The sequence below is a fragment of the Electrophorus electricus genome, chromosome 6, assembly GCF_013358815.1.
Source record: "Electrophorus electricus isolate fEleEle1 chromosome 6, fEleEle1.pri, whole genome shotgun sequence".
In the NCBI taxonomy this organism is placed as follows: domain Eukaryota; kingdom Metazoa; phylum Chordata; class Actinopteri; order Gymnotiformes; family Gymnotidae; genus Electrophorus; species Electrophorus electricus.
The window spans coordinates 24,923,578-24,942,447 of NC_049540.1; the positions used below are offsets into that span (position 1 = coordinate 24,923,578).

Sequence of the window (18,870 nt, forward strand, 5' to 3'; positions counted from 1 at the left end):
GAACAGCTCAGAGAAAAGGGGTGGACAGAGAATAACACATGAAAAGTACAGAAAACAGAGTAGTGGGAAATTAAAGCAATATATCAGTAAAATTGCAAACAACAACATTTGTAAACACAAAATATATCAAAGAGTACTGGCCAAAAGTTTGTGCATACAGTTTACGTCCAGAGTTAAGGATTGAGAGTGTGTCTGAATCTTATATTCAGGCAGAGAGCATAAGGATGGAGGCATAGAGTAAAACAAGAAAATGGAGAGAGCATGGTAGACATTACTGAGTGAGATCAGTAAATGATAGAATCTATACATTCATAAAAGCTTAGCAATGTATGTGAAAAACATAAAATGATGTTTACAGGTCAGTTTAGCGATAGACAATAACATTTTGTAAATACAATGTTAGCTAAAAGTTTGTGCAAATAAGTATGTTTTCAGTCTTGATGTAAATATTGAAACTTTATCTGAAAACTGCATTGGGGCAGGGAGCTTATTGCAAAGTTGGGGTGCCTTATGTGATAATGCTTGACCACCTTCCATGATTTTTCTAATTGAAGGAACTGTCAGCAGGCCTGCACTCTGTGAATGAAATGTTTGTGCAAGGCTATAGGGTTATACTGGATCTTATTTTGTGATTTACTTGAACAACCAGCTAGAAGAGTTTTACAGTATTCCAGCCTAGAGGTTATGAAGGCATGGATGAACATATCAACACCTTTAAAGGATAGTATCTTTTGCAGTTTGGAGATATTGCATAGGTGGCAAAATGCAGATCTAACTACATTACATATATGTGCAGCAGATGACAGATCCAAATCAAAGGAGAGATCCAAATCAAACCTAGAGCTTTTTGCATTTGTGGATGGAATAACTAAGAAATCATCCAGATTCACAGTGGAATTTAAGAATTTATTTTTCTCTGCCTTAGGTCCAAGCAACAGGATCTTTTTTTGGATTAAATAAGAGAAAGCATCCAGAATTTAACTTCCTTTGCACATTTTTCTATTTTGCTGAGACTGGAGGGATCATTTGGCTTATATGTAATGCTGGGTGTCATCAGTGTAGAAATAAAAACTAATACGATGCTTGTGAATTATACTGCCAAGTGGTATCATGTAGCGTGTGAAGAACAGTTGGCCATGGACTGACCCTTGCGGAACACTATACCTTAATAAGATCAGAAGATCGTTGTTCACATGAACAAATTGATAGCGATCAGTCAGATAGGATTTAAACCAGCAGTGGGCATATCCTTTAATTCTTACAAGATTCTCAAATCTGTCAATCAAAATCCTGTGGTCTATGTTATCAAATGTTACACTGTTGCCTCTGTCAAATGACAACTGTGTGTGTGTGTGTGTGTGTGTGTGTGTGTGTGTGTGTGTGTGTGTGTGTGTGTGTGTGCGTGCGCGCACATGGCAACTGAAGCAGGCTTGAGTGCCACAGCTCTGAAGTGATTAGGCGTGTCACTACATGCATGCAAACTCATGTGTAATTGGGTTTGAGGATAAAAAGAGCATCTGTGCTCAAGAACTGTGCTGATGAAATGCTTCTCCCTCTCTCTCTATCTGACTCTCTCTCCCTGTCTTGCTCCCTTGTCCACTTCCTGCTTCAAGTCTAATAGGGCACCACCAGAATGCCTCCATAGGAGGCCCAGGACTAGAACAATGTCCTGTTCCTTGCTATATTTATATATCGTTACATGTTACAAAGTTTTATGCTACATGATTGGATATTTCCTCAGGTATATTTAAACTTGGATTAAGGTATGACCATGTTTTGGTCAATAACTTAATTTGCCAGACCAGGGAGGATTTGTGCCCATAAAAATAAATTAATAAAAGTAAGAATAGTAATTACGGTGCCTTCCAATAACCAACTGAGTTCCACAGCGCTATGAAATTCTGATGCCAGAGTCTGATGCCACACTGGGTGCAATGTCTATAGAATCAATGTTACAAATTGCACTGGCAAAAATAAATCAAACTTCCAGGCTTCAAAACCATTACTGTACAGTTACAGTTGTTGCAGTGCTGTCTATTCCTCTCTCTCAAGCTCTCTCTCTCTATCCTCTTATACTCCACTTGCTATTAACATAAAGTTGGAGAGGCATCTTCACTGATGTCTCAGAGGCATCTTCTCTGTGCTGACTAGTTCTTCAGCATCCACTCCAGATGTTTGTCTACGGACTATCATTATCCATTACAGAGAACTTTAATGTCATTATGTGTGTTGATTAGGAGTTGGTATTTATGTGGTTGGGATTTTGTGGTGATTACATGAGAGAGCGATAGAGAGAGAACAGAAGAAAAGCACAACACTTTAAAACAAAAAAACTGCTTCACAAATACAGCTAGCTGCTATGTAAGAGGGAGTCAGACTGTTTAGCCACCGACACAAACCATCTGCTCAAGAAAGTGTCTTAAAGTATGCGTGTGATATTTCCAAACCATTAAAATGCTGTGTCACTGTGTCCCTGTTGTGCTCTGGCACCAGGCCTGAGATTGTGATCATCGGGCCTACCACCAGTTGTCACAAATCTCACATACCTCTCTCTCATGCTGGGCAAGTGACACAAAATCAATATGGCCTCTCTGGACCCTCCATCAGTCCAAATATCTGTAGAGGGTTGCTTCAGGAGGAAGGTGGTCAATATGGGGGTCTGGTGGCTTAGGATGGGAATGTGGCTGTGGAAAGTGGGTGCACAGAGTCAGAGACAAATGATACTCACTTTGTGATCTGCTGAGAGGTTCTAAGCAACTACTACAGCCTGCGTCCAGGATGGAGGTCTTACTGTGGAGGAAGTGAGTATAACAGAATGATGAGTAATGCCTCTTCCTGTCCTGTCTCTCCTCTGTGGCAGTGATGGATGGCAGGCTGCTTCTGGAAGGCTTGCAGAGGTTTGGCGGTATGCCCATGTACCTGCCTGTGCAGTACCAGGTGTTGAATGCCGAGCAGGCCTTCTTCCTCAAAGAGGCCAACCAGGACATTATGCGCAACTCCAGTCTGCAAGCCCGCACCGAGCTCTTCTTCATCCAGCAGGCCAGGAGGATGCCCATCGTCAATGCCAGCTACGGGCCCCTCTCCGTGCAGCAGCCTGTGCACATGGAGCTCCTGGGCCCTGGGTTCTTCAACAACCCTTCCTCACCGTCCATGTCTTCTCCACTGTTCACGTTCAATTGGAAGGTCCAGACCTTCATTATAAGTGAGCGCATCCACCCCAGCTGGCCGAAGGTACAGGTTATGTTTTACGTCGTGGGCCGGGACTGGGATGACTACAGTACAGTGGACAGGCTCCCATGCGTCAGAATGTTTGCCTTCCATGAGACCCAGGAGGTGCGAGGCACCTGCCGTTTGAAAGGAGAACTGGGCCTGTGTGTGGCGGAGCTGGAGCCTCTGCCCAGCTGGTTTAGTCCACCTAGCATAGTACCTGGTAGACAAAGGGCACCAGAGCAGGCCGAGGGCACACCTGTGGAACTTTACTACATGGTACAATCCACCGACACTGGTGACTGCAATTCAGAGGACTCCCGCAAGGTCAGTCCCATTCATTCGGAGCAACAGGGGCCAGCTGGGTACTTTTCAGGGCCAACGCCCATGAGGAGGATTGGGAGCGTGCGTCTGCTACAGCCACTCTCTGAGGTGCGGCTGGATGGCAACTTTGTGGTGATGGTGCCCTCCAGGCCTGTCAGGCAGAAGGAGACAGTGTCAGCCTTCCTGGCTGCTTCCACTCTGTCCTCTGTGGAGATATTCACCCTCAGGTGAGAAAACAGCTCCTATCACATCAATTTCATACCTTTTTTGATAACAGATGAAACCTACTGCATAGCTATCTGAAATGTGTTTAAGAGATGCAGAATGCTTAGATAATTGCTGGATAACTGATGAAAAATATGAAGATTCCACTCTCTAATGTGTTACTAATGTCAAATTAAAATAATAGACTTCTTTATGAGGATTACTTTCCAAAATAATTTATTTAAGTATCTTCCCTGAATTTATTGCATGTTGAATTTTCTTTTATTTATTAAACAATGTTATTTGGCAGTAGTGAATTTCTCTCTGAATTGACTCAGAGTGCAAGAAGTGCAAGAATTTGCTATTGGATTTATTAGGTGTGCTTGTACATAAACAATTGATAAATTGGTATTAATTTCCAGTTGTGCCGCCTGAGATCTAAAGCACCATGCATGCAACCAGCCATGTGCCTTGAGTTACGCATTGACAAAAGGCTCAGCCAATTTGTCAAGCAGGGCATTAGTTTAAAGCATAACTGCTTTCTCCTGTGTGACTGATGATGAACTTTAAGTGTTCTGCTCTCAGTGGGAACCTTGTGTACTGTGTAAACATATATCAGATCTAGAAGTATAAGGGAGGAGGGTTATTTTTCCATTTATTAGCTGTTGAACATATATATTGCTTTCATTTTGGTGTTGGCTGCCTGTGCTTTTTTTGTGCTTACTTATTTTAGATGGACCTAGACCTCTAATCAGAGCTAATGGAGCTCAAAGTTGTCTTTGGAGCACCTCTGAGCTGCTCTGAAGTACTTTAAACATCAGAAATGTGTTTGTAATATGGTTATCAGCCAGATTTTAATTAATGTAAAAGACTGAAAAAAGAAGCCCACTCCTTAGTGGCAGCCCATGTTTATAAGAAGTGCATCGATGAGGTTTTAGTGGACAAATCTTCAGTGATGTAGGCCTTCTCTGTAGAGTCTCCTCTGTTTGCTTTGTGTGATAAGATCCTTTAAAAGGGTTTGCTCTCTGCTTTCATCATTGCTGCATGATGGCTAAATGGCTTTGTGGCAACTCCAAGTCCTCTTGCCCCCTGGAGATTGGCTCGGCTCTGTTCTTGTTTCAGGCTGGATTTTGTTTTATTTATTTATTTATTTATTTAGTTTATTTATTTATTTTAGCATTGACCATCTGAGCACTGTTGATATGGATATTTCTCTAGGGTTCCTGGCTAAAGGTGTTTGTGCGTGTGTGTGTGTGTGTGTGTGTGTGTGTGTGTGTGTGCGTGTGCGTGCGTGCGTGCGTGTGTGTGTGTGTGTGTGTGTGTAACAACAAAATGTATGCATGGTCACTTTCTCTGCTGGAGCCAAAGCTCAAGCTCATTATTAGCTTTAGTATAATCTATATCAACTCATTCTTGCCCATATATTCCCTGTCCAACAGCATTAGCCATGCAGTGGTAATCTGTCCTGACCATGGGCTACATGCAACATTTGCTTTTATTTTGGTTTACTTTTTAATGGCAACATGAATTTCAAATGTATATTATGTGTCCTCCATAATAACCCCTGCCATCACTGAAAATTTCCCTCAGGCTTGAGGTTTGAGGAGAAATACCAAGGTCTGATTTCCCCCCAATTATTATTTGATATACTAGCAAACCAGAAAACTTGCACAAGCTACTGTTAGACCATCATCTGTGACCTTAACCAAAAATAAATGCTTCTTGAATAAAATACTGTACATTCATGCCTCTACTCCTGAGCAACATAGTTGAATGTATAAACAGTTTGACGTGCCATTGTGTGTTTTTTTGGCATGCACTTACTGAATCTTGGCTCGTGAGTGATTTGGAGAACTGTAACAGGTTGAAAATGGGATTTACACCTCATTCATAATGCAAATGAAAACATGCCTCCCAAATGAACAAATTAACAATCTAACAGAAGATAAATAGTCCCTGCTGCATTGGAATTTAGACTGAACATTCTAACACGTTTATGTGTGTCCCTCTAGGATGTAGCCTATGCTAATAAATTCACAAGTAGCTTTCCTTATAGAGAGCATTTTCATCAACAAATTGATAAGAAGGCATTGATTTTTTTTTTCCTCAGTGAATTGCGACCCTAAGACGGACATTTTTATTAACGCATACACTCATCAAGATTTTATTGATTCAGTTTAACAAATTATTTTGCCATTTATTGGTGTGCGCTGATCTGTAAAAAAAAAAAAAAAATCCAGAAAACACATACATAATTATAATGCACTCATGATTACCACAAACAACTCAAAATTATTTTCAACATCAACTAGTTTATAACTACTAAAAAGCATCAAAAATGATAAGACTACCTTCGAGATGAACCAGACAAACAGAATTGGATTGAGGCTGAAATAATAGGGGAATTTTTTATTTGTACGGAGCCCAAACAATTAGCCCTTAAAACAGCACAGCTACTTCACATGAAAATACCCAGGAAAACAAGTATTATTTAGCCTTAAAAAAAAACAAAAACAAAAAAAACCTGACACGCAAGATACAAGAAAACACGCAGAAGGGTAGAAAGAGATGCTATTATCACTGCAGTTGCTGCTTGCTCTGAAATAGATACACGATTACTCTAAGGAACTTCATCTAGCAGTATACCTAAAACAAACACTGAATTTGTACCTTCATGGTAAACATGACAGCGCCTCAAAACTCGATAATGAAGCTCCCATTCGTGCATTAACGCTACAAACCCGTCGCGGCAGGGACGTCGCACTACAACCCATAGCCTATATGTACATGTAGTTACACGACCCCGACTAATTCGTGTTGACAGTAAATTTAAAAGCATTGGACTGCACTCCTACCACCATAAAAACACCATAAGGTTTGTCAACTTGGTGCCGATGTCCTGGAGTTTGCTTGCGCTACAACATAGGTTAACAGACCTTAAAGGCCCTGTAGTTGATTTTTTTTTTATCTCTGAAAAATAAATATTTCCGTATAGAATGTTGTATATTCCAGTAACCTTCCAATTTCCCCTCATAACTAATTTAAAAGGAATGTTTTGAATCTTTATTTTTCTCTGTGGGCGTGAACCCAAACGGATTGATCGACAGCTTCAAACGTAAGCAACCAGTTGGTCAGTATGGCTCAGGTTGGAAATAGGGTCGCATCAACGCGGCTCTACTTGTTTGAACCTGAAGAGGTGAAAGGTTGTCAGTGGTCTCGGTCAACAGCGAAATCCGTGCTAGGGCTGGGCGACTATAAGCATATTGATATGGTGGATGCAATTGTAACAGTGAGTTATGTCGAGTGGGCTAGGCAGTGTGGCTAATTGAGCCAGTTGACATGATTATCTTGTGTCAAAACGGAGGAAATTAGCTAAATCAATCCAGTGTATCTACGGAAATATTGAGAATTTGCGTTCTTAAACTGTATTAAACAGAATACATGCATAGAAATAAATGCATGAATGAGGTGATAGGGCGAATCCATAAATCGATATAACGAATATGGTAATTTTCGATGACGTGTATTGAATCGAATAGATCGATATTTGCGATATACTGCCAGCCATGTTTAAACAGAGGCTAATCACAATCTCAGGTTAAATTAGAGGATGCCACATTTCCTATTTTATGAACTATACAATAGTTTTTAGAGGGCTATCATCTGTGCATTTCTTACATATTGATCACTTTTCCATTAAACCTATTAAACCTAATCTTAGCTAGCATTAGCTAGCTGCCGTATATTCGGCTCTTGCACCAGGTCTAGCTAACAGGCTTTGACTATACCTGGCAGAAGCTAAACATGGCAAGGTCAGTGAGTATTGGCAGTTTCAAAAATGTCAGTGTATTGTATCATATAACGTTATAAAAATAAATTTGTAGCTGAACTAAATTACTTTTTTAAAATAGAAAACTGTAGCCTGCACATTTTGTTATATTCTCATTGCATGCTACATTATTGAATTGTCAAATAAAACCAATGACTCTTGTTTAAAAATAAAGACTTAGGGTTGCCAATTTATCATCCACATCGCCTGCAGTACGTTTCATCTTGGGTCTGCTGGCAAATCCTAAGATATATAAAGACCAATTTTCAAATGAGTCCGCAGTATACAAAACAAATTTGAGGTCATTTTAGGCACTCTGCAGGGCCCAGTAAATGTTGGACTGATGATCACAATTCCTGCTAGTATAACATTTTGAGTCAGGAGGATTGCTGCCTTTAAACTCTGAAGGTTAACACTTAAATGTCCTAGATACTACCAATAGCCTATTAGCATTAAACTAAATTTACATTTACATTTATGGCCTTTAGCAGACGCTCTTATCCAGAGCAACTTACAAAAGTGCTTTGTCATTTACTCAGAGTACATCCTAGCCAGTACAGTAGATTAGAGTCCCATATACCAATGAACTAGAATACTGTTGAAATACAGGGATCAGTGCTGATGCCTAGAAGTACAAAATACATAAGCTCTATCTCAAACAACAGTAAGTGCAGTAAACAAGTACTAGAGTTTGTTAGTCAACAAAGGAGCAGTCAACATCAGTATAGTAAATAATACCCTACAATAAGTACTAGTTTCAGTTAGACAACATAGTGTCAGTGGTCATTTAAATATTCTACAAATAGATGGGTCTTCACTCTGCATTTGAAATTTACTAGTAGACTACATGCCCAGGTATATATTAATAAATTTTACCCAACCAAAGAATACAATCCGTTCAGCGTAGCAAATCTAGCCTCTCTCAGCCTTCTGTGGGGAAGCTCAGCTTCTTATTTATTTATTATTTTTAGCCAAGTTCACGTTCCTGCATTCAGAATAAAACCCATTATGATGACTTCAAAAACAAACTCAGCTGCCAACTCCCGATGATGCTGGTGGATACCAAATGAGAACAAACGATAATTAGAATGACCGGGAGCGGCTGTCATGAGGTCATGCCTGTCAATTTCAAGTCCCCTAAAACCAGTGTTTTAACCTTATCAGCTACACAGATATAAGTTTACAAAAGGACACTATCTATTACAGGTTGCTGACACTTTCAGATCTCTCAACATGAATTTTCAGATTTTCAGATCTGTTTTTATTTCGCTCAACTTAAAACTTAACTTAAAACTTCTGAATGCAGCTCTGCTTTGGATACAGAATGAATCTAACAAGCTAACCACTAGCTATTTAAATTTTTGTTTTGCCTTTTGCTTTAATCAGTCTTTTTACATGGTTCTACCTGGCAAGCAAGCTAGCTTTTAAACCTGCATCTTCTTTAGTCACTTTATTGCTAGCTAGCAAGGTGTTAACTGTTAAGAATGCCATGTTAACTGCTAAGAATGCCAGCTAAATGACTATATAGCTAGGTTAGCTTGCTGGCAGTCTTAATGTTGTACAGTGTCTGAAAGAGGGCATGTTTGTGTTGTTTTTGTTTTTTAACGAATGCTCAAGTTTTCTTGTTGGTGTTGGGTAAAAAAGTCATTCCATGCAGAATTGCAACTAGCACATGCAGTCATATAAATGTTTCCATGGATGCCATTCTTCCCTCTGAGGAATCTGCAGAATAATATGTAAATGTTCTGCTGCCTCTGGGGCAGAAATAAACTGCTGCCTCTGAGGAAGCTGCATACTGATATATAAATGCTCTGCTGCCTCTGAGGCAGGAATAAACTGCTGCCTCTGAGGAAGCTGCACAATGATATATAAATGCAATATAAGTATGTTACTTGTATAAGAGTGGTATTTCTGCTTGTGTATGGGACAATGATGTTACTAAAAATACTAATATTTCTTATAGTGTGTCCTAATAACTTTGTAAAAGTTTGACTTTGTTGTACTTGAACAGTACATTTACACTTCAACTACGAACATGGCGTCTGCTTCAGATGACTGCTGCCGCATGTTCTTACCATAGACTGGTTCTTACACATTTGGTCTTAAAGTCATTTCTGGTGGTCACAGCAGAGGAACCATGTGGGATGAAGGTATTTGAAAATCTTCGGCTATTGTTGTTAACCAGTCACATCAATCTTTGCCTCTTGACTGTTAACCAATTACATTCTGCCTCCAAGAATGTACATTCTGCTTTTGCTCAGGAGCTGTTATTCCACTTTTGAACATGTCAAAACTGTATTCTCCAACCTTTAAGAGGTTGGAGTGGTCTGGAGCACCAGGCAGCAAAAAGTAGTGTCTTGGTTTACTATTCGAATAGCTATGCTTTGGTTACTATTCAAAGAATGCTTTCCGGAATTTGTGGTAAAGTGTATTTTCTTTTCTTTGTCCCTCTCCACCCCTCACTTCTTCCATATCACTCTTCTTGATTGCTCAAGTCCTCTCTTTTTTTTCTTTGTGTTTTTTCAGCATGTTCACCAAGGACAAAATGGAATATTCCTCTTTCTCTGGGATTTCATCTATTACAGGCAGTAAGAACCTGGGAACCTGATTAGCTTGCCATCGCAGTTTACCAAGTGATTCCTCCACCCCCAGCCCCACCCCCCACCCCCACCTCCCCTGTAGGGTCGCTGCTGAGTGTTTACTTTGAAGGCACAGACTCTCTTCATCTGGCCATTAATAAGTAATTAGCGATTTGTGCACAGGGGGAAACTGGCGAGCGGGTGCTGGTTTGATTTGCCTGCCACACGGGCTGCCTTCACAAAGCAATCAGCACTTGCCTGCAGTGCAGAATCTCCATCCACACATTTCCTACTAATGATTTTTAATACTTCTCCTCCTTTGATTTTCACTTTCAGGCCTCAGCACTTTGCCTGCCACAGCCAGACTGATGGAGCTGAATGTTTTTGTTCCTCCTGATGATTCATTAACTCAACACGTGTACACACACACACACACACACATAACACACACACACACACACACACACGAAGTCAAAGGCTATTCATTGCTCCTTTCCTGCTGTTCACCACAGCTTACTGCTGTTGACTAAATTCACCTACTTCTTAGAACAAGACATTTCACTTTTACCTCAAAGCAGGAAATCCTTTGTCGCAGTGCAGCTAAATTTAGTATGCTCTGTTGAACTCAAAGAATCCTTTTTCTGGTGAGAGAATGTTTTAACGCTCTTTTATAGTTTTACAGAGCAGTACAGGATTTGTTATATCCTTTTCATGCAAAATGTAAAAGATACATTTATGTACTTCTAAGCTTGAATATTCATCATGTTTGATATGTGGATATTAAATGCATTTGTAAATCCTGCAGATGTTTAACATCAAGATTCACATCACATGTTCTGGTCAATGGGGCCAAAAAAAAGACATAAAACTGTTTTTAATTGTGTCAGACATAATTTCTGAAAATAATCCTTATCTGTTCTAGGACTTGGCATTGGCCTCATTCTGACTATCAGTGGAGCTGGGTCGTGTCAGGGTTTAGGCCTTCATCTGCTCCTGTAAACAAACTGCTGCTGGCCTCTAGATGAACATGCAGTGAATGCTTAAGCCTTGATCTGCTTATGGCGAGTTCTTGTCAGGTCTGCTAATCTCAGAATCATCAGATAACAGAACATGCATTGATGACTTACACTGCTGTGTGGCCTGTCTACTACTGAGAAGGCATTAAAAAGATGAGTTATTATTAAGGACAGAAATCACATCTCTAGTACAGCAAAAGCGCTGTGCGTGTGTCTGGAACCAGGGAGGCCAGGCTCTTGTCAAGTTGTCAAAGACCAATCTGCAGTCCCATAACTCTTAGAGATATAGCCAGCAGTGCAGTGAGGGCAGAATCTCCACTCAGCGCATACCCAAATGCCTCTCAACATTTCTCCTTTTTCCTTTGATCATAGCTGTCCCACAACAAATTTTATATATTCTTTATTGATAAATCCAACACAAGCCTAGCTTCCTTAGTGTGAATATATCTGGTGTGTATATGCCCAGTATAAACCAATTTCTGATTAAACCTGAGCATCTAGATTATTCATCCTAAAACATCCCCATTAAATACACCTGCGCTACTCTGTGTACAGTCGCAGGTGGCTTTACTGGCCGTGGATCAAGCTGCAGCCGTGGCAGTCGCTAACAAAGGCAGCTAGCAATCTCACATAAAAGCCTGAGCATGGCTGAGCAGCCATGCGTGGCTCCAACCCGCAGTGCAGCCTTAATAAAAATGATTAATCCAGTATGGAACTGAGAGAGCACAGCAGCATGCCTGGGAAGCATGAATCAGAGTTGAGGACGGTTTGAGGTGTCGCATGTGCCAGCTGGACCACCACCAAACTCTGTTATGCACCGCAGGGATGTGTTGGAGCATCTGGTAGAGACGAGCTGCTACATTGAGTCCAGAGTGTCCGATGCGGGGCAGAGTGTCCGATTTACTCAATGTGTGTCCAGCGTGTCTGATGTGGGGCAGAGTGTCTGATGTGCCTGATGTGAGTCCAGACTGTCCAATGTGCCTGGTGTGAATCCAGAATGTCCGATGTATCCAGTGTCAGTCCAGAGTGTCAGATGTGCACAATATGAGTCCAGAGCGTCCAATTAGGGGGAGAGTGTCTGATGTGCCCGATGCGGGGATGTCCAAGTTGAGTACATAGTGACCAATGTGGGACTTATTAGAGAGGACTGAATTAATTAGAGATCCATTTAAAACATAGTGGTATTTTGCAGCAGTATATGCTGATACTGGCCGTGGCTTTATATATGAACATAATTTTTATGAAAACTAGAATCTTTACATATGTTTAGAATGAGAAATGTCTTCACTTTAATTCAGAATGTATCTTAGTCTGGCAAATCATAAATATACTATATGTGCAAGCCTAGGCACAGATTGGAGGATTGGAGAGAACCTGAAAGCCATAAACTAAGTTTTCCTGAGTCTCTATCATCCCCCTGAGGGGTCTGCAGTGGCCTCTGTAAATATCCTGCAGCAGAGATGGGGAACATCTGAAATGTAACGGGGCTGAAGGCATTTCAACATCAAATGAGCCACATGTGAGCGGAAATGAGGTTGGATACCTTGTTAAACCCATAGCTGCCTGCAGCCTTTACATTTTTGCTTTGGCTAATGTCCTCCGCTAACCTTTCAGTGACACCGTACCCACCCACTCTTTGTGCAGAAATGCCACTACAACCAGACACATGCATGCTTATGTACAGCACTACTACTTCTGCTACAGCACCAGTTATTTATTTGGGAGATAAAGTCCCTTTACAGCTCGATATCTTAAAGTCCTTATTGAAGGAGAATGATCATTTAATGGCTCTGGTGCTAACACACTATATTTTGACCACCACTTTCCCTTTGATGCATCACGGGCTCTCCCTTTCCTTAGCATAGATAGGTGGAACTTCAGGGTTCATGGAAAATGTCTGATATGTTTTGGGAGTAGTCCAACATTGGTAGTCTTTCACCAAAGGTCATGACTAAGATACAACATAGGTTTTCATGTCAGTCTTCTACCCACTCTTGTTCCTGTAAAAGATGACCTTTAGCTGCATATTTCTGTCTGGTACCACAGAATCATTCATACTGCAGTAAAGAACACCTCTACACACACCCATGAGATATATTGGTTATGAAAATTGGTTTTATGTATGATCGGCAACAGACAATAGGTATGAACCCGTTGTCTGTTGCCGATCAGACATAAAATGTTACAGCATTCAAGAAGTAGTGCTGCCAGAGAAAGGGCCAGTATGATATCTGTTTTTTGCGGCTTTTGGAAATTGACATTATAATCTGCAGATATTTCTAAATACCACCTATATCCCTTCATTGCGTGTATTGCCTATATGAAAAGGAAATATTTAAAACTATATATATATATATATATATAGATTTAATTTTGAAAAAAAAAAATTTAAATAGTAAAAGCTGGCATCTTTTACACATGCAACCTACGCATTCTTATGTTTACATGTCCATAAAGTATCTTGACATTTAAGTGACAGAACTGGTTTTGAAGAGACATTCTCTGTATAGTTTATAACACCAAAGAGGCTGCATGATAATTCTTTAAATAAATGTCCCACCATAGTTATTCATTAAGAAGAGTGAACTACTGAAGCTAACAATGTCCATCAAACCTTTTTTTTGTTTGTTTTTTTGTCTTTATCACCTCCCATATTTTTTGCACCACTCATGGTACACCACTCATGCACAACAGCCACTAATGTGGCACCAGCATGTCCCTTCCATGTGCTTTTCTCACTGAGCAGACAAGTTTATCTCACAGGAGCTTGACAGATGAGACAGCAAGTGGTGACAGCGAGACGCAGATCTGTTTAAATAGGACACTACTGTTCTTTCTCATCTAAAGGGCTCTGATGTCGTGCTTTGAATTATTATCCTTTTTGCATTGTGAAGCTCTGTCCAGTATTCTTATTGTTAGCCAGTAGTTTATGTGTAGACCAAAACAGCCCATGACTGCAGGTGCAAGGGAGGTGCTTCTAAAAAAATGTATTGCAAATGTATTTAAAAATTATACTAAAACACATATTGAAAATTTTTTTCCTTTACATATGAATAAATTTAAATGTGTGACCTTTTTGCCAGAATATGCAGAATTTGTCAGTAGGATATTCTGACAAAAATACTTTAATGTGAGTTTTGTTATAGTTAGATAAAAAAAAGGACACATAAATCAGGAAAGAGTGACAGCAACTGAAAGAGCAGTCATAGGACGAGCAAACTGAACACTTGGATTGCAAGTCTGTCTTACAGCTGATAAAGTTCTGTAGGTAATAATCAAACAATCTAAAAATGCTTCAGATACCAAAACCGAACCACAAACCTAAAAGAATTGATAGTAAAAAGTGAAGATTACACACTTCAAAAAAGCAAAGGTCTTTGAATTTTTTATTTTTTTATTTTTTGCCATTTTCATATAATCCTCAGTTTGCATTTCATTTTTTTAAAGAACATCAAATCACACTGTAGGTCACACATGGACCAGTGTTCTTTTTGTCCAAGGCAAGCTGCAAGTCATCAACCATACCACACACACACCTGCCCCGGCTACTGTGGCCTGGTGTGCACCTGCTGATGTGATTGTTCAGCACTGCCCATCAGTGCACATAATGAAGTGCAAATCAGGCTAATGTGCTCATTGATGCGCTGGCTTTTAAAGATCAGCCCAAATTGATTTATTCCCAGTACTGCTGAGGCATTAACAAATAATAAAATGGAATATAGCAAATATGTGTGCTGAGGGACCAAAATCTCATTCCCCTCTGACAAAAGCACCTAGCAGAACCAAGCTTCTGCTTCTTAAATCAGACAGAGAAGGTAAAGACCTTGCCTGCAACCCTTAGGAGGTTTACTCAGAGAGAATGCTGAGTCTTCTTCAGTGCTGATGATGTTTTCAGTGCACAAGCTGGTAAATGTCATAAACTATAGTCCCCCCCCCGGTTTTGTTCAGGATCCGTCATTGCTACTCTGATTTCACACTAGGTACGTTATCCTCCTGGCTTAGTGACCTCCGCTAGCTCCTCGAGCTTACACGCCTTTCCTCGTTCTTAAACAGGGATAGAGCACATGATCAGTGTGTCAAACTGGACAAATATTACTTGAATAATAAGCACTTCTGATTTTTTTTCTGCATAGATGTGTGAACTGCTAAGAGTGCACACTTGTGCAGGTTTTGTGTCATTCCCAAGGCAAGACATATCTTTCAAACCTCAGGTCTGTATATCTTTACAATTTATGATCTAATTACTGAGCATAATGAAAAGTCAATGAGTTGTAACCATCCTCATTAAAGCATTTCAATGATTGTAGAGATTTATTATACTGTAATGACTTTTATTTGCATATCTATGTCTGGTTTCATATCTATGTCTGCTTTCATTTTACAGAGCCTCAATGTTCTTTTTGTTCATTTTATCTTTATAAATAGTTATGGAAAAAACATTTTTATCAAGTTGTATTAGTCATATAAAGACACATGTAGTAGTTTCTCATTTATACACACTTTTTTTTTTTCAATCACATTTTGTCATGCATCCACACTTCTTGGCTTATGATTGTATCTTCTCATCAAATATAGTTCCATTTTAGTGGAGATGAGTAAAAATATGACAGATTTATTTTGTGCATAGTTGTCATTATGATGATATCAAACATTACATAGGCATTCTGAATACCTTTATGACAGGACATACGTATAAACGTGTTCTACTTTAGAGCACCATGAAGGACTGAGCTGTGAACAGTGCAGACTGTTTGGGCAGGTCTATTTCTGCTGGTACATTACTCATCTCATTCACCATTACTTTTTACAACTACATTTACATTTTTTTAATCTACATTTTTAAAATTTTTTAATCTCTTTGTATAATCTCTTTGGTCACTATTGGCACAGCTAACTTAACCTCCCCAGAATATTCCTCCCCCGAAACTTTTGGCGATGGTCCAGTGTATCGTAGAATGTTCTGGATAAATTGTAATTTTGTTTGACTTGACTACAGGCATGGAAGACTTATTGCACCTGTGCAGGGATAAGTGGCTTTTTCTTTACCATACACTTGACGCCAAACATTATATCTTAGTGAAATACCAGTGAGTGAGTAGCTTGCAGTATGATATTACTGATTTGGGTTTAGTTCAGTTTTTTAATGAAATCTGTGCATTGGCTTACTCTCTTATTAGCTCATTTACTTCTCATTTGCAGGAAAGAAATTTGCCAGAATCATTTCCCAACTTCCCAACTTTCCGAACTCTGTAGGCATTCTGCTGTCTTGTGTAGATCTGTAAATACATAAGGTGCACAGTTAGTGCATTATAGACATTTCATGGATAAATTATGTAAGCCTTTTGACATTAGCGTGATACTATCTGCAGGAAACAGTGAACCAAAGTAATGGTTTGTACCATGAAAGTGCAAGCTCTTGCCTCTATATCTTTCTTCTTTTCTGTTGAATACAAATTGGCTCTGTGCCAGGCCTTTCCTTGTGTCAAGTCAGTGCTGGTCCAGTTTAATTAACTAAAGCAAGATGACCATGAAATAGCTCTTATCTGTAATGTTCTAGCCTTTGGAAAAGGAAAATAAAACCTGTGACAAGATGAGGCAGGTTGGCTTCATGCTGATTTGAAGGTCCCAAATGTAATTCTTTGCAAAAAGCTGTTACTCATTTCATGCGGTAATGGAAAAATCAATTGTTAAAAAAAAAAAAGAAAATTATTGCAATTTTTTCCTCTACAGTGACATTTTATTACCTTGCCAGGGAGCGCATGCCATTTTGTAATGGCTTGATTTCATATTTACCCGAACAGATGCTGCCCTACTGCTTGCTCACTCACTCTCTTGTTACCATAGTGATAATGCCCGTATATCTCTTGCAAATCTTTTTGTCGGTCCTAATTGCAAGTTTGACAAGACTATTTGAACCAGCGTGAGCTATGTGTCAACATCTGCTCAAGTTTCTTAGGTCAAATGTTCTGATTTGAATAAACATTTCTGGGTAGATGCGCTCAACCCCTTCAGAGATTAGACCCTTTCAGAATTTACTGTGAACTGCTTTTATTGTCCTACTGAAATGAAGAAAATATGATGTCATTTTCACTCTTCCTCTCATACTGGAAGTTCTAGCACCCCTCAATCTAACACCCCTCAAATTAGCCTTTGTCTCTTGAAACCAATGCAAGACAGAGACATGTTAAAACAAGAACCACAGGTCATCTGCAAATGTCCCAGACTATACATTGTGTCTCAGAAGTGAGTGAGACTGAGTGGAAGATGGAGAAGTAGTGTCATCGTACTGAACTCACTGTATCAGTGAAGTCAACTGTACATTTAGATCATTTGATCCAAGAATGGCGAGCAGCAGCTCTCCACACTAAATGCTGTAGCTTCACCTTCCTGGAGTACTACATACCATTCTGCTTTCCCAATACTCAAAAGACTCGTGATACCCAAAATACTCCCTAGTACTCAAAAGGCTGCAAAGCCAACACTCTTACAAGTCACTTAAAAAAATTGTTTCTCTTGAAGGTGAAATGGTTATAGTGGAATAGATAGCTAGTCCACACTACTTTCCTCAGTTAAAAAGGTTATTCAAAACTCATCTCTGATAGTCACACTCCATAAAAGTGGTAGCTGGGCGGAAACCGCTGCAGTAAAATGAGGATGTGCGAGAGGAGGTATAAGTGGTGACTGAGATGCTTTACTTTTGGGTGCTCTGGCTCCATCTTTTTCTGACCCCGTATTCATGTGAGAATCGATGTCCATTCTGTACAAAGCCCTGACGTGTTCCGAGCCTGTAAACTGCTCACATTTGAACGTCCCTTCAGTTTTCAGACTTCTTGCTTGCTCTTCTCACTCAGTTTTTGTTGTTATTGCTGTTCTCTTCTTGTCCTCTATAAGGAAGAGCCCTGCTGTCAGTATGGAAATGGAGAGTGGGCCTCGTCTTCCACAGGCGTTTGCTCCACCACAGATATGCTAAAACCACAGAGAGAACAGGAAGGAAAAAAAGAGATAAAGAAACAAAAGCAAGGTAGAATGAATACAAGAGGCATTATTCTCTTCTGCCTGAAGTATGTTTTTCTCTTTGAGTTATCGTAATGAAAAAAATGGTAATCGTAAGCCTGTTATAACATCTCATATCTCTTGTTATAACATGTTATAACTTCTTGTATATCCCTTGTCCACAAAGACTGAGCGACCTCTGTATTCCAGTTCCTTAACTATATCTTTCATCCAATTTCTTTTCATTGTGCCTGTATTACAAGGCAGGAGGTTTTTGATATACTTCTAGTTCCTCCCAAAAGAACATGAATTGGGTTTTAAATTGAACACTAGGCATGATAACTATACACTGTGCATATTCATAAACTAGTGCTCCTGTAGCTGACCTGGTAGAGGAGGTGTAGCAGAGTGCTAGCAACACAAATATCATAAATTTGATTCCAGAACATATACTCCTCACTAATCTCTGAAATACATGTATTTTGGGAACATCACAATGAAATATGTGATTAATTCCATACTACTGAAGTGCACTTAAGGATATGATGTTCCCATATGATGGCTAATCTGCTGGGTAACCTCACCAGCGCTAGCAGGCACATTTCAAATATGAACTAGGTAGACTAACATGTTTGAATTAAATTGAGATATATGTAGTGAATATTTAAATATGAGGACCTGTTTCCTATATTTTTGGGGTTCATATCACAGCCAGAGT

General features: G+C 39.7%; 1 protein-coding gene across 1 annotated transcript in view; it reads left to right on the forward strand.

Moving 5' to 3' along the window:
• Positions 1 to 18,870, forward strand: part of si:dkey-112m2.1 (transmembrane protein 132C) — an 88,581-nt gene that overhangs the window by 23,787 nt on the left and 45,924 nt on the right. The window contains exon 2 of the mRNA XM_035526730.1: positions 2,861 to 3,758. Within this exon, the coding sequence (XP_035382623.1) occupies positions 2,861 to 3,758 (898 nt within the window). The remainder of the gene's footprint in view (positions 1 to 2,860; positions 3,759 to 18,870) is intronic.